The 16527-nt window shown below is 41.6% G+C and overlaps 1 protein-coding gene across 1 annotated transcript in view; it reads left to right on the top strand.

Moving 5' to 3' along the window:
* Window positions 1-16527, top strand: part of LOC117304446 — a 230747-nt gene that overhangs the window by 45322 nt on the left and 168898 nt on the right. Inside the window, exons 35-55 of the mRNA XM_033788903.1 lie at window positions 440-606; window positions 930-1089; window positions 1461-1695; window positions 2022-2266; window positions 2716-2916; window positions 3573-3719; window positions 4426-4566; window positions 5211-5495; window positions 6006-6186; window positions 6828-6967; window positions 7084-7198; window positions 7421-7635; window positions 8225-8542; window positions 9087-9253; window positions 9806-9965; window positions 10520-10718; window positions 11517-11758; window positions 12712-12945; window positions 14052-14198; window positions 15016-15762; window positions 16218-16332. Coding sequence (XP_033644794.1) covers window positions 440-606; window positions 930-1089; window positions 1461-1695; window positions 2022-2266; window positions 2716-2916; window positions 3573-3719; window positions 4426-4566; window positions 5211-5495; window positions 6006-6186; window positions 6828-6967; window positions 7084-7198; window positions 7421-7635; window positions 8225-8542; window positions 9087-9253; window positions 9806-9965; window positions 10520-10718; window positions 11517-11758; window positions 12712-12945; window positions 14052-14198; window positions 15016-15762; window positions 16218-16332 — 4561 coding nt within the window. The remainder of the gene's footprint in view (window positions 1-439; window positions 607-929; window positions 1090-1460; window positions 1696-2021; window positions 2267-2715; window positions 2917-3572; window positions 3720-4425; window positions 4567-5210; window positions 5496-6005; window positions 6187-6827; window positions 6968-7083; window positions 7199-7420; window positions 7636-8224; window positions 8543-9086; window positions 9254-9805; window positions 9966-10519; window positions 10719-11516; window positions 11759-12711; window positions 12946-14051; window positions 14199-15015; window positions 15763-16217; window positions 16333-16527) is intronic.

The raw sequence follows: 16527 nt of genomic DNA, 5'->3' as shown, positions 1-16527 counted from the left end.
AAAAAGGATAAAAAGCTGTATCTGAATTGGCGTCTGCAGCTATGGCTACGGCTAATGCTATGTGTGTTGCTAAGGACGTTCTATACTAACGCAAGATGATGATGCAATCTAGCTGTAGCAGTAGCTTTAGCCACCGATTCGGACACTGCCTAATATAATGTTTTTCGATACGGAGTAAACCAATATGGGGGCTTTTACAGAAGCCAAAAAGGCTCTTTTTGAAATGCCCACTGACAAATTCAAAAGAAAAGAAATTACAGCAAACCAAACTCAACAAACTAACAGTAAGAGATTGGCTGTTGCCAGCTTTGTGTTAATATCCCCTGATAGTGTGAGTTTGCCGAGTGCCTTTGACGGGAAGATCATGTAAAGAAGTTTGCTTATAAATGAGAACCAGACAGACTGGTAACCTGATTTTGTTCACTTGTCTTGTTAATAGGACTACCAACGCCAAGTGGACAACCATCGTCCAGTCTTCGAGAAGATTCAGAAGATTGGTCAAGAGCTCCAGCGAGGATCCAAGAACGTCGACACCAGCTACATCTCAGAGATTCTGGACAATGTCGGCCTCAACTGGAAGTCTCTGGAGACTGCCTTCGGCCGACGGTAAACAAATAGATTTCAAATTGTATTATCGCCAAATAATAATAACAGTAATAATAATATTGTCTTCCGATATAGCGCACATATCCATCACTCAGTGACACTCAAGGCGCTTCAATATTCAGTATTTAGCAGAGAATTTGCGCTTGTGTGTGTGCGCCTTCCATGTTACAAGGCATCCTTGGCTTACACAGCTCAACTAGCACAGAAATTTGATGCTAAGCAGAGCCATGAAACTGGGCCCCGAAGTATTAATATTTTTTTTATGGCCCCCAAAAAGTAAAATTCCAAACTGATGAAAGTGATGTTTGTTTTACATATTTCAGAATGCAACAGTGGGAGGAGCGTAACAAGGCCTTCAAGGACTTTGATGGTAAAGTGAAGAGTGGGAACGTGTGGCTGGGAAGCATGGAGGACAGAGTCAGTCAACTCCAACCCATCGCTTCTGATAAAGAGACCATTAATGTACAGATGCAACAACTACAGGTACTTAACAACTTTGATCAGTCTCCTAACGGTGACCTAAGCAAGCTAGTCGAGACAAATTAAGAACTCACTACTCTGTAGTGAAGTTAATAACAAGAAGTCCCCTCGATCCACTTAAGCCAATGTAGTAGTTCTGGCCGATTTCCTACCCAGGAAGTAGTTAGAAAGCAGGACAGCAGGACAGTTCTTTTCAAATCTGAGAAGTCCCCCGAATTCAGAAAAATCTACTCTGCGGGAAGACAAGTTCTCAAAGAACATAAATTACCCAGCAAGGGTATTTTAATCCAAGCTAGAGAAGAAGCACACTTTCCCACAAGATAACTACATGTATTTTGCATTGATCAAAATCTTGTTCTCTCATCTCCGTACAGCCGTTGCAGAAGGAATACACTGCCTATCGTCCAAACATCGAGGACGTTCGTAAGTTCGGACGTACTCTGGACACTGTGACCCGTGAAGCCATGTTGCCGCTGACTGTGGCTCCTAGACGCCCAAGCCTTGGACTTACATCCAAGGATGGCAGATACCAGGTGGATAGGGCACCCAGGATGCAGCGTTACGCAAATGAGGAACAAGATCGCCCTCGCATGAGCTTCTTTGAAGACGGTAAGGCAAACTCGCTCCTATCTAAAATTTATTTAAAGATCACCTTTTACCTGAAATTGTGACCTATTTTTTTGAGAAAGAGAAGCCTTTTATCTGAAAGCACACAAATTTGTGCAACAAGGGTGTTTTTTCTTTAATTATTCTCTTGCAACTTCAATGACCAATTGAGTCCAAATTTTACAGGTTTGTTATTTTATGCATATCTTGGGAAACACCATGTGAGAATACTGGTCTTTGACAATTACCAAAGGTATCTAGTGCCTTGTAGATAACCAATTATCAATAATCAATATTAAGAATCCTTTCTCAATCTAATCAATCAACAGAGCCATCAGACACTCAACGCACCGTCAACCGCGTCATCGATCGTTTCAATAACCTCGGCAACAAGCTGACCTTCCGTCAGGAGGAGTTAGACGCCTATCTCAACCTGGCTAAACTCTATGCTGACCGCGTCCGAGTCATGAATGACCAGTATGACTATGTGACCAGTGTGGAGCAACAACTGGACGGTCAGGGACCGCTGAGTAATGACGTAGGCGTGCTGGAAGACCAGTACAACAACATGAAGGTGGGTGGAAAGTTGAAACTCACTTCTTGCTGGGGCGCATATGACGTTAATGGACCCTGCCCATGAAATGGGCTAATAACATTCACGCATTTGTACATACCCTATTGGCAAACGCCATAGAGTTGTGCACTAAGCGGACGCGCAATCGCCTCTGTGTCACGCACCCAGTAGCCATGTACAAAACAGCGCAATATTCCCTCATTTTGCCAACCAGATTTTGCCAACCAAACTCTGCGAATGTGAAAATAGGGCTGTGATGCCAAAATTTGTTTTGCATTCGCATGAACCGGGCTTTAGTTATACGTATACAGCACTTATAGAGGGCACTGTACCTGACAACAAAAATGCCATTAAAGGGCGCCGGTTCCGAAAGTCAAGAATTCAATTTACTTCCAGCATGCAAAGTTTCAAATCCTAATTATTATTTTGTCTTTTTGTTTTCAATCCAGGCCCTCCAGCGTGAGTTGAATGACAGCCGACCTCAGGTCGAGGAGGTCATGACCTCATCAGAGGGCTTCATGAGAGAGCATAAAGACCGTCTTGGCCACGACCAGCAAGACGTCTTGCAGCGTGGTGTCTATGACTTACGTTCTCATACTGATAAAGCTAATCACAAGGTCCAAGATTGGGTCAGACAGATGAAGGATAAGGTATGAATATGAAATTGAGAAATCGTTATTTTATTTATTTTTAATTATTTTATTTCATACAGCATCCACAACGCAAGTGCTTAAAGGGATTGACTTAATATTCCAGTAATTAGCAATACTTTTTGGAGCACGGCAAAGTGCAGAGTCTGAAGCATTCGTGGGAGAGTTCTCATGGGGGCCAGCGCAGCTTGCGCCCCCACGAGCAGGCGGTGAATACACGGTCCGTTATTTCAAATACAATAGAAATGCCACAAAATACATATAAACGAACACTATATCATAAAAATGGACGAAAAGACACAGGCTCACTTTGTGATCGTGGGCCCCAGCCAAGCCCATCTGGTAGATGATCTAAAACTTGCAAATAATCCCTTCAAAAAAAACACCGAAGAAACCTGTAAAGAATGATAAAGAAAAGTTCAGTTTCAGGCGTTGGAGGAATACCTTCGTAACTAGGGCCCAATTTGATAGAGCTGCTCAAGCCCAAAAAGTATCCAAGCACACACAAAATAAGCTTATCAGAGTAAGTTTACCACCCAAATTACCATATCATGTGTACAATAGTTGACTTGTTTCCTGCTGATTTCTGCTAAGCTGATAATTGTTCCTGGAAAATGTTGACACATTCCTAAATGACCTGACTTTGCTGCCAACAGCTGAACCTCTTGCGAGAAGTCCAGGAGAAGATCAGCACCTTGATGAAGCTTGTTGAATGGATCAATGACATCGAGAGTCAGATGGGAAGCCAGCAACCAATGAATGAAGAGCTACGTCAACTCAGCGAACAACACCGTGAGCAAAAGGTACTGAATGACAAACAACTCTAAAGCCCAGTTCATACTTCCTGTGAATGCGAATGCAAAGCGAATTTTGACATCTTGCTTACTTGCTTAAGTCGATTGGTGTCCTCGAATCACGATGGTTCCCCAAGCCTTTCTGTCCCCCCCATTGACGACTTGAAATCTGTTGATTCAAGTCCCGTGTCCTTTTTGACATCACAGCTCTGTTTTTGTTGCGAATGTTCCGCAGGAGTCGAGCACATTGCAACCAATGCGAATTTACATCTTTTTAATCTATTTCTCTTAAAACTATGATGTATAGATAAACTGATTTGTTCAGAAATTCATGATTTTGTGAAGTTTGTTTTTAGTGGAAATCTTTCAACCCTTCAGCTAAGTTGGTATATAAACACCCCTGAACAAAAGTATAATTTGGAACCTTGCAAGGTGGTGCACAACGCAGAGAAATGTATATCAATTTACCTAGTACCAGCGTAATTACAACCTCATACCCATGCTCTGCTCATACCCGGGCCTATTCATATTATCATACAGGGTGCTGGAAACGACCAACGGTGGGAATGATCAAGGTGATTTATCTCGGTATACATTACTTTTCATGTTACCCGACCCCGACCCGTCTTTTGTATTATATCACGTGATTGGTTCTCGACCAATACAAATTAGCAATCTGTTACCGAGGTATACTTTGTACTTTTATTCTCCGTAGAATATTCACGAGGATGTACGTGTGCATCATGAGCCGGTCATGCTGGCGGTACACAACGCTCAATTCTTACTGGAAACTCAACCGGACAAACTGAGTGACAGCAACCAGAAACAGCTCAAGGACTACTCAAATGATCTCAAGGTTGGTCACTCAAAACTCCAATATTCATATCGTCAACCCTCCTACTGTCTGACCATTTAATATGGTTGTGAACGATAGACACTATGCCAACCTGTAATATAACATAAAAAGTTGAGCGGAAAATTTGGGCCCAATTTTTTATGGCTCTGCTTATCATAAGCAAAGAATCAGGGGGTTACAAAAGCAGGGAATTATGCGCTTACATCAAGTGTATTTCATGGGTTAGCAGGGAATTTTGGGTTGTGCCAAGTGTACTCCACATTATTCGCTTACACGGCAAGCGGAGAATGGTGATCGTAAGCGAAGAAATTCGGCTGTAATCAGAGCCATGAAATTGGGTCCAGGCTTTCCGCTTCTCACCCATATTCTCTCACTTTGCTGAGATGTTGAAGAAAGAGCCATTCCAACAGCTTTTGTCCATATACTGCATTTCTTTGGAACTCCTTGCCTAGTGGATGTTTCTCCCATCCTACAATCTAGACTGTTTAAAGAGGAATATTAATTCCTGCCTCCAGCTCTCCTGAGTTATTTTCTTCTTGTATCCCCTACCAAGAATGCCTTCTGGCCTTGTTTTGGGCGAACTTCCATAAAAATCTTCAAAAAACCAACATGTATTTTCTCTTCTCTGGTTGTGGTTTTAATAGATTCACTACGACCGTGTCAACACCGACTCCGACAGCCGCAACCAACACATGACCTCCGGGAACAACGAGTTGCAGAAGTTCGACCGTGAATTCTCCTCCTTTGAGACCTGGCTGCGTTCTGCCGAGCGTACTCTCGACGCTTACCTGATGGATGTTGCACGGGATCGCGAGGCTCTGCGGAAACAAGTCTCCAAGATCCAACCGTTCAACGAAGAGGTGGTGTCGCACTCTGCAGACCTACGCTTCATGAACATCTCTGGCCAGAAATTCCTGGATGAGAATCAGGTATAACTTGTCAATAGTTTTTTTCAGAAATGACTGGAGTAAATTGCATCTACAACCAGCAATGTCAGTGTGGCAGGAGAGTCTGTCCCATTGGAGGTTCTGTCCACCATACGGCAAACTGGGGCCTCCGGACCCCTTGTCTTGGCCGTGGTGCCCCTTCAAAAGTGCCCTTTTGCAAAATGAAAATGGCCTTGCCCCTTTCAAAGATGAAATTCCTGGCCTGAAACTGTGTACAAACTTCTTCTTTGTTATAGCATCCTCTTTTGGATCATCATCCGTCAGCCAATGTTTATTTCCCATGTGGCATGTATGGGGGATAGAATCTCTGGGGACAGATTTCCCTATGCCACCGGAACAATAATAGATCTTAAGACCTGCACTACAATTCAATAACTTTCAAGCCGAAAATGGGCTACTACTTTTAAAACAACCTCCACAAACGTCACCGTCGATTTCATAAATAATTTCCAAACATGACTTTCATGTTTTAATATTATTTCCCCCCTCTAGGACTTCCGTCAGAAGCTGGCGCAGTTCCGTGAGGCCGTCATGGACAACCAATTCTTGCGCAACTTCCGTCAGGAACCAGAGTCTCATATCATTCTGAACAAGTTGACCGATGCCAATGAGCGATACGACAGGCTGAAGCTCAAATGCAACGAGCACACTCAGCGCATCCTCTACCTGCTCGGTAAAATCACCTTTTAACTCATCTGAAATTTCCCTAGTATGATTTTTTTTCATGTTGACTAGAACCCTACATAGCTCCATGAGCATCACTGAATTCCTACTCACTGTGAATGAAGATGTATTAATATAATTTACCTTTAACAAAATTCAGCTTCATTTATTGCCAAGTTTTTGAGAAAAAGAGTGAAAACTTTTTCAGGAGAGTCACGTAAATCCATTGTTCATGCTAAAATAAATGTTTTTCTCACTGAGACGAAAATTATTTTCAGGAGTTTGTTTTACTCATTTCTCAAAAATTCCATCACCTCAGCAGGTAATATTTTTAAGGGAAGCTTTCTACCATCATTTTTGTTTTTAGATCGTGTAAGTTTGATGGAAATTTTTGTGGACCTTTGTGGACCCTTTAAACAAACACGTTTTACTTTATTTAGTCAGGAATGAAATCAACGATCCTGGCCAGTTTTTCTTGTATAAAAACTGATTTCTATTTTCAGTTGTTTCTTTTGATCCACCCACCAACAATTTTGGGAATAATGCTATTTTTTAAGCTTTGACTAGTCCTAGTTATAAAACATACATACTTCTGGACATATGTTTTGCGATGTCTCGTTGTAACTTTTTTGTTCTTTTCATGTAAAACAGGACTCCATGAGAAGTATCGTTCAGCCGTTGACAATGTCATGACCTGGATTGAGAACACAACCTGGGAAATAGATGAAATTGTACGAGAGCCTCTCGGTGAAACCCAAGATGTGGTTCAGCAACAGATTGATCGCATCAAGGTAAAAATCATCAACCTACTTTACACCTCCTTCTTATCTAATACATCTTAAGAAATCACACTGAATGTCTCAGATTGATGACCTTCTCTGACAACCACTTTTAAAAATTTGCTTAGGGAGTGCAAGACGACGTATCTCGCCATCTTAAGGACGTTGAGAAGGCCAAGGCAGCTGGTTCTGAGCTTGCTGAGGAGCAGCCGGACCTCCAACCTAGCATTGACAAGACTGTCAGTAAGTACAACCACTTTCTACCATATACATATTCTGTTGCTAACTATGCAAGTTGAACAAGAAATTCATCCTGTGTTCTGTGTAAGTGTCGTGGCCGAGTGATTTATAGCCTCAAATTCAAACTCCGGTGTTTCTGATCAGCAAATAAAAACACCAGGGTGAAGGGAAGCTAATTATGATTATGTTCCCACTCACCAACATCTTTTCTTTGATTATTATCAGATGAGGTTGTCACCAAGTACAACAACATGGAGGTGTGCATGAGCTCCCGCTCCAACGACCTCCACACAGCCATGAGAGACATGCATGGTCTGGAAGAAGGTCTTGACTTGAGTCAAAGCTGGCTGGATGAGGTCGAGAGGAAACTCATGCGCATGGAAGGTACAAAGGTCACCGTTAAGCGTGAGCCGGTCGTGGAAGAGATTCAGAATCTCAAGGTAGGTCTATTTGTGTCTTGGTTTTGACTGTTTTTACTGAAAAAATATTTCATGGCAGCCAAAGGCAGAAATGCGGATATTTTGTACTTGATTCAAAAAGATAAAAAGGAAAGCCTGTCAAATATGAAATGGGCTGCCGTCGATTTCACCAAACTCTTCCTAACTTAGGATTAATCCTAGGACTTAAGATGAGTTCAGTTTCGTATCCGAAGACGTTAGGACGCATTGAACCCATCCTAAGTTAGGACGAGTTACTCATCCTAACGTGAGATAGGATTAATCCTAGCGTTTCGTGAAACCAGCTGCAGGTCATCTGGCAAGGAGGTATGATAATAGGTGGGCATGCAAAACAACCAATGGACTCCAAGAAACCAAACAAGAAAAAGAGGGAGACAACAGAAGATGGAGAGATAAACTAAGTACATATAGGGGCATTGCTTGGCAACAGACAGCTCAGGATAGAGTGAAATGGAGAATTAGTGAAGAGGCTTTCCTCCTGCAATGGAGTGAAAAAGACTAGACAGAAAGTCAAATATGCAGACAAAAGGATTTTGAACTCTAATATCTGTTTTTTCCCCCTTCAAATCAGGGTGTTGAACAAGACCTGAAGCAACACCGCTCTACCATTGACACTCTGACCGAGCGTGTCGGCAAGGTAAGCCAGACCTCCAACCCCATCGTGGCACGCAACCTGCAATCACAGATGGACGGTATCAACCAACGTTACAACAAGCTCTGCAGCGCTGTGGGGCTGTACGATGACGATCTACGTGGCATGTTGGATAAACTTGGCAAGTTGCTGGACGATGTCGACGGATTGGAGGATTGGCTGTTCCCTGTCTTGGATACCGTGGAGTCTAGAGACTTGAAGAAGCAAGATATACCCGAGATTGAGAGGGTCATCCAGGTAAGGGCATCATTTCTAAAGCTGCTAATAAGGAAGTACTTCTTAGCAAATTTCTTTGCTTAGCAAAACAAACTGGGGGGGGGTATCTGTTAAGCAAGCTTTAGCTGTAATTTTTTGAGAATAAGCAAAACAATTTCTCAAAAATAATTTTCATCTCAGTGAGACAGCATTTATTTTAGCATGTTTAACAGATTCACGCAACTCTCCTGAGAACTTTGCTCTGTGATGTTTTTCCCCCTCAAAAACTTGACAACTATTGAAGTTGAAACTTCTCTATGTAAACTATATTACATACATCTTCATTCACAATGAGTTGATATTCATGTCATGGCTAAAAACTTGATCTACAGAAAGTATCAAAACCCTTACAAAGATAAAATTGTTATAACACACAATCGCGTTCTGGTTATATGAGTATGGTGTGCAGACGCTCTTGCTGTTGTGATAATGAGAGAATTTGACTTGATATTTGACATGAGATATACATGTAAGAACTATTAATTTGATTTGATTGATAAATCACTTTTTATAATAATTGTTGCAGAAAATCACCAGAGAGGTTGACACTCACAGTCCCGAGTACAAGCGTATCACCAAGGTAGCTGAAGAGCTGATTAAACATCCCCGAGCAAGAGACTCTACCTTTGTGTCTGATCTCATGAAGGGGTTGGACAGGAACTGGCAGACCATGGAGGAAGCTCTCACCAGACTGTAAGTACAAAACTGAAACTACCTGAAATTAATCATTCGTTCACAAGCAAATGCCTGACGTGTCGACCCTAGCAGAGTCTTTCTCCAAGGCTAAAACTAATTATTTCGATTGCAAGTATAAAAAGTCAAAATACATCTTTCCAAACTTCTCAGACAGTTTTGGGGTTTGGAGGAGTAAAGGGTTACACTATTGGCAATTACTCAAAATAGTTATTATTATTGTTTGGTAACAAACAATGGAGAGCTGTTGATAGTTTAAAACATTGTGAGAAACGGCTCCCTCTGAAGTAAAATTTTTTGAGAAAGGGGCAATTTCTCACTGAAATCATAATATTTCATTAGGCATCCTGAAAGCACACAAATTTGTGCAACAAGGACTTTTTTCTTTAATAATTTCTTGCAAATTTAAGATCAATTGAGACAATTTTTTTTTTTACAGGTTTGTTATTTTATGCAAATGTTAGGATACACTAAGTGAGAATACTGGTCTTTAACAACTACCAAACGTGTCCTGGAAATAATTTTGATGAATGTTATTTTTCTTCCTTCCAGGAATGATTACCTTCAGGAGAGGAAACAGATCTACAATAAATATCGTAACTCTGTCAAGGTGGTCAGTATGTGGCTGGAGAGTACCAACACGAAGTTTGACCATCTACCGGACATTGCTAGAGAGCTGGAAACACTCAAGAACCAACTGGAACAAATGAAGGTTAGATATCGCAACTTAATCTGGGACAAATGTCATGGCTCTGTTTACTGCAGAATTTTGCTCTTGCGATCACCATTTTTCCCTACATAGCAAGCTCAGAATTTCTATGTAACTAAGCAAAGAATGGTAACCACTGTGGACTATGCACTTGCACAAGCAGAAATTCCTTGCAAACCCCTGAAAATGCTTGATGTATGGCACTCATGGCGCTCTACCTTGTCCTAATCTCTAAGGATAATTACAGGTATTGGCTTTATTTGTATACACATGTAAGCCAGATTTAACTGCGAATCACCAGAACCACGAATGCCATGTGAAACGATGCATTCGTGGAGTTTGACGCCAGATGTTCAGCCTATGGAGTTTCTTGCTTCCATAAGCGCTGACTCTTTGCTTACAGTAAGCAGAGACATGAAAGTGGTTCCTGATGAACTTAATGATCATAAAGTTGTTACAATATTTTGTTTTTGATGTGCCAAAGTCAATCGAGAAACTTTCGACAAGTTTGGGTTGGATCTGAAGTTAATTCTCATCTTTCTTTGATTTGCAATCAGCCACTGAAGCGTGAAGTAACCGGTTTCAAACCCAAGATCAACGAGACGTATGAGCTCGGTAAGACTCTGGACCAGTTGATCCAAGCCGCTGAGACTGTGGTGACTAACCGTCGACGCTCTACCAAAGTCGCTAGCGGTGATGTCCCACAGATGGAACGCCGTGTGGTTGAGCTACAGCAGAACTTCCAGGTTTCTGAAGGTAACAAATATTTTATATTTATTTATTTTTAGTAGATCCTTTACAATAATAAAAAATCTGTCACTCAGTGATGCTCATGGCGCTCCAACATTATTCTTACTACAGGTGATAGTAGGAATTTTATAAAAAATTTTCACAAATATGAAAAAATATATGTGTAATGCATATACATTTTTTCAGATCTAAAGCTATTTGGTTGCAAGGTCATTTTGATTGTAACAAATAAGTTGCAAAACAGGACCTTAAAGCACTAACAGCATAAAGTCTTAAGTCATCACCACATCAAGATCCGTTCTGTGGTCCGTAGTCACCCAAATTTGCATATAGGCCGTTTTCAGAGTTTTTTAATTTCAATTTTGTGCAGCCCAGCATCCTTTAGTTGAAAACTGAATGACAGGTGTCAAGTTGTCAGCCCAACTGGCAGGAGGGAGCACTGAGCCCAATTTCATAGAGCTGCTAAGCACACAAATTTGCTTAGCATGAAATTTTGTCTTTGATAAAAACAGAATTACCAACCAAATTTATCTTTGTTGCATTTTGCTTGTCACTGGTATTCAGCTATAGTTTGCCCTTCCTGAAAATCACATGGAAATTTGGTTGGTAATCCTGTTTTTATCGAGGCAGAAAGTTCATGCTAAGCAAAGATTTGTGCTTAGCAGCTCTGTGAAATTGGGCCCAGGTCATCTCCTTGTGTGGGATGAATCATTGCTTAAGAGCACTAAGCTGATAACATATTCTCTACTGACAAGAATACTAAGCATTTATTTTAATTTATCGTCCAATTATTGTTTTTCGTAGACACCGAAGTGATGCGTGAGGTCAAAGGTCTCCGTAACGACTACGAGAACCTCGACAAGAACGTGAACCTACGTGAAGACTCCATCCAAGAGATGTACGAGATAATCCGCCAGTACAACGAGAGGAACAGAGACCTTCAGGATCTGTTGGAATGGAGCCGACCGATCAAGACTAAGCTGAAGGAACCGATTCCTGATATCCGAGATATCTCTTCTCTACAGGCTATCATTACTGACCACAAGGTAAAAATAAAAAATTGAAATTAAAACTTATTTTTATATGAGACACTGCCTTACGTCACTATGCCAGATGGCCACTTCAAGGTGCGGGCTAAGTTGAGCTGATTTGGTTTGGGTCAACAATCCAAATCAACTGCCAACAGCAGCACGTTGCCATCTACTCATGGGGCTAAAAAAGGGTGACCCCTTTCACAATTTCGTTGCTTTCCATTGTAAATTATTGTATATTAATTTTGGTTTTTACCCATACACCGATGTGTGTTAGCACTGTATACTCAGTACACAGTGCTAACACACATCGGTGTATGGGTAAAAACCAAAATTAATATTCTTTCTCCCCGATGCAAATTTAACATCTCTTAAAATTGTTGTCTGTTTTCCGAATTTTTTTATTTTGCTTTCGTTTCACTGGATATATACACGGTGTTTCTGGTTTACATTGTTTCTGTGCCTTCAACATCTCTAAAGATTGATATGGTGCATAAAAAATGCCTGTTTCATCTTATCACAGCATGCAAAAGAAAGATTTTCCTTTGTGCCAGCAACTCCTCGAGTCGGACTACGTCTCGTAGCCTTGGATGTCAAGGGTTTTTCTCAGGATCCTTAAGCCCGGTTCATACTTCCTGTGAATGCGAATGCGAAGCGAATTGTGGTGACGTAACAATCTTTACTTTCCCAAAAGCGCCCGCCTTCTGCAACAGATCTACCCTCACATTTCCATTGCAATTTTGTGATCGTTCTTACTTCAGTGCTTTTATTTTTTGTATTTTTGTAACGTGTATGTTTTTTGTTGGAGGGGTCTGGGAGGGCACATCGCTTCGATGAAAGTTTTTAAAACTTTTGCCTTACCCTGGACGGCCCCTGCCAACAAAGAAGTATGTCCGAAGATTTAAAATAAATAAAATTCATATTCTTATATTAATATTATTATTTTAATTTGTGATTGAATTCAACAGGCCCTTCACAGTGAGTTGCTCTCTCGCCGCCCCGTCATGTTAGAGGCAATCCAGAATGCCGAACACCTCCTTCATGACCGTCGAGACAAGCTGACCCAACCCCAGGTACAGGAGATGCAACAACGCATCAGTGAACTCCGAGAGTACTACGAGAACATGGTCGGATTCTCTCTGGAGAGACTGAATGCGCTGCGTGACATGATGGCCCTGCTGGACTCTGAACAACGAGACAAGGTAAGGGGCTAGAGTACACTTAGAAAAGTACAGAGTATACAACGCTTAAAACACATTGGTGTATAGGCTAAAAATAGATCATGCATAAAACTTGCCCAAATCTTTTTCTACAGTACCTATCGCAAATGTTGCGTTCGACACCCCTTTTGAAATTTCCTAATTATTATTTTTTTTCTTCGATGAAATGTCATTCACAAAGAAAACTTTGTTGTGTTCCTTTCAAAAGCTGTTTGTACAGCCTCCAAATAATAATGATAATAGTGGCTTCTTAAATAGCACTCAGGTCCGTCACTCAGTGATGCTCATGGCACTTCAACATTATTACCCCTGGTCACTGGGCCTTTTATGTCAATCCTTTAACCATCTCAGCTCCCTGGGGAGTATACAGCTATTGCCGCCAAATACGTAGCGCATTAAGTTTAATCAATCACAAGAATCTACTCTGCCCTCACAGGTACCCTTTTAAACCCCTGGGTGAAAGTAGAAAAACTTAGATATGCAATATAACAAAACTGAGAATAAGATTTGATTTCAACACTGATTTTAACCCCTTTTTATGTTACTTATCATGAAGTACATTGCAAGTATAAACAAAAATATATTTTGGCATTCAAATTTATCAACAAAGTATTTTTGAAAATGCCACCCCATTGGCCTGTTTTGTCTCGTTTCTCCATACTGATATTTCAAACAAAGACTCAATTTGCTTCATAGTAGAGTGTCACGGCTGAGTGGTTAAGAGCATCGAATTCAAGTTCTGGTGCTAATTCACCGGAGTGTGGGTTCGAATCCCGGTCGTGACACTTGTGTCCTTGAGCAAGATACTTTACTATAATTGCTTCTCTTCACCCAGGGGTATAAATGGGTACCTGCGAGGGTAGAGGTTGATATTGTGAATGAAAAGCTTTCGGAGCGCCACGGCAGCTCGGGGCTGTATACTCCCTAATGGGAGCTGAGAAAGATTAAAGGGATGTTTATTGGCCCAATGACCAGGGGACTAATGTAAAGCGCATTGATACGGTTTATTGTGAAATGCGCTATATAAGAATTTGTTATTATTATTATTATTATCGCATCATATTTGTTTATTTGTCTGTGTGTTTCAGGTTGCCCTTGAGCGTGAGACCAAGCTGAAGGTAGACAACCTAGTGGATCTTCTAGACTGGGTGACGAAGGCTGAACAATCTCTTGGTAATGAGCAACCTCTTCAAGAGCAGCATCCACCACTCATGCAACAAGTCAGAGACCACAAGGTACACCACACCAATACCTCATGTTACTACTACTACTAATAATAATAATAATAAGACTTGTAATGCGCACGTATCCACCCTGCTGGGTGTTCAAGGCGCAGTAAACACCAAAAACTAACAAAACAAACAAAATTAGATGATTAAATGAGAAGAGATTTGAATGTTGTGGTACAAATACTAGATCTAAGATTAAGTGGTAGAGCGTTCCAGATGCATGGCGCAGCTGAAGAAAAAGACCTGTCATCACCCCATGAGTGTCGAGACTTGGGTTCAATGAGGAGAAGCATGGAACTTGAACTAACCATCCTAGCCAAATTGCAAACAAAGAATTGGGGCTCACAAAAGCAGGGAGTTCCATGCTTGCTTCAAGCCTATCTCACAGGTCCCAAATTCATAAAGCTGTTAATCAGAAAAACCTGCTTGACAAAGTTCTTTGCTAAGCAAAAATTGAGTGGGACACCAGTCACAACAATGTAAACTTAATGTAATTTGGCTGGTAACCCATATCCATTAAGCAATGTTTTACTGTGATTACGGGCTTTATGAGATTGGATCCTGGTTAGCCAAGAACTTTTACTTGTGCGTAACTAGGCATTCTCTGCTTACTCAGCTAGCGTAGAAATCGGCGCTTGACCAGTAAGCAAAGAATGGTGAACCTAAGCAGAGAAATTGGTGGTAACCAGAGCCATGAAATTAGCCCTTGATGATTCATCCAATGTCCTATTGTTCGTAAGAGAATTGTTCACACCAAAGTCTTGTTTAGTTTCAAATAAGATTGATTGTATTTTATTTGTCTATTTATTATATTTTGTTTCAGAGCACCAATGATGACATTCTGGCTCACCAGCAGCCAGTCTTACTGGCAGTTCACACCACAGAGACCTTCCTTGAGAACCGCGGTGCCCAACTCGGCCCCGAAGTCCGCAACAAACTCCAAGAAGGCAAGACTGCTCTGCAGACCCGTTACAACACAGTGGCCAGGGACTCAGAAACCCGAATGCGACAACTCAACGGCAACGAGGACATCCTAGAGCGCCTGGAGCCTGACGCCGCCAGCTTCGAGGAGTGGTTGAAGGGAGCCGAACGCTCCATGGAGAAGTTTCACAGCGAGATGGGCGGCGATGCCGACACCATACGCAGACAGGTCAAGCAGCTCAAAGACTTCAACGAGGACGTCTTTAGCCACAAGGGTGACCTGAAGATGACCAACATCGCTGGCCAGAAGTTTGTCAAGGGAGCCGATATCTACCGCAAGAATCTCGCTGACTTCCGCGTGAACAACCTCCCTCGCCAGTTCAACCAGAAGTTCCGGGAGCAACCGGAGACCAACTTGATTCGAGACAACCTGAACAACCTGAACGTCCGCTACGACCGGCTTCAGAATGCCAGCAGCACCCACTTCTCGGTCCTGAGTGACCTCCTGGATAAGCTGACCAGGTACAAGGATTCCATTGAGGTGTGTACAAGCTGGTTGCAGGATGCCTACGAGACGCTGAACAGGCTGTCCAGAGAGCCTCTTGGTGTTGAGCCTGAGTTTGTTCAGAAGCAGATTGATCGGATCAAGGTAGGGAAATTTTTTCCAACTGTTTCTTTATTATCTCATCTGGCTTTTATCTGATACTTATTTTACAGTTAGAAGAAAATAGAATTAGCTGTTGCCAACTGCTTACCAACCACAAGGACCTGATGGTATAATGCAAAAGAATAGTTAATGGCCTGACGCTTTCGACCCTTGCAGAGTCTTTCTGGCCAAGCCATTAACTTTTTTGGGGGCATATTTAGAAGAGCAATGACACTCCACTTTTATCCCTCAATGTTTTCTTAGCTATTGTATTTTGTATTTCTCTACCACATGTACTGTAATCTGCATTATTAGGTCTAGGCTTACATTTCGATTTTGGTTATTGTATATGGTTATGTTATTGTTTATATTTAGAGCCATGAGCACTTTTATTGATTTGTGCTCTTGATAAGTTTTCATTATTATTATTATTATTTCTGTCTCACTTTTGTCATTAGATGTTCAACACTGACGTGACTGCTCATTCTAAAGACGTTGAGCGTTGCCGTGAGACTGGCCAGGAACTGGTAGATGCCCATCCTGAACTCAAGAATGATGTAGAGAAGACAGTCGGTAAGATTCTACCTTAATGGTCGGGTTGGTGTAGTGGTATCTCTCCTCGCGTTCCACCTCTATGACCTTGGTTCAATTAATGCCGGGGGCACTATGTAGTGACACAATGTAGTGGTATCTTTTTCAAGTGGAAATGTGTTGGTCAGTAGTTGCACTGATTTGAAATCTTACGGATACTCAACCATCTTATCTGAC

The sequence above is a fragment of the Asterias rubens genome, chromosome 21 (genome assembly GCF_902459465.1).
Source record: "Asterias rubens chromosome 21, eAstRub1.3, whole genome shotgun sequence".
Classification (NCBI taxonomy): domain Eukaryota; kingdom Metazoa; phylum Echinodermata; class Asteroidea; order Forcipulatida; family Asteriidae; genus Asterias; species Asterias rubens.
This window is presented reverse-complemented; position numbering and strand designations above follow the sequence as displayed.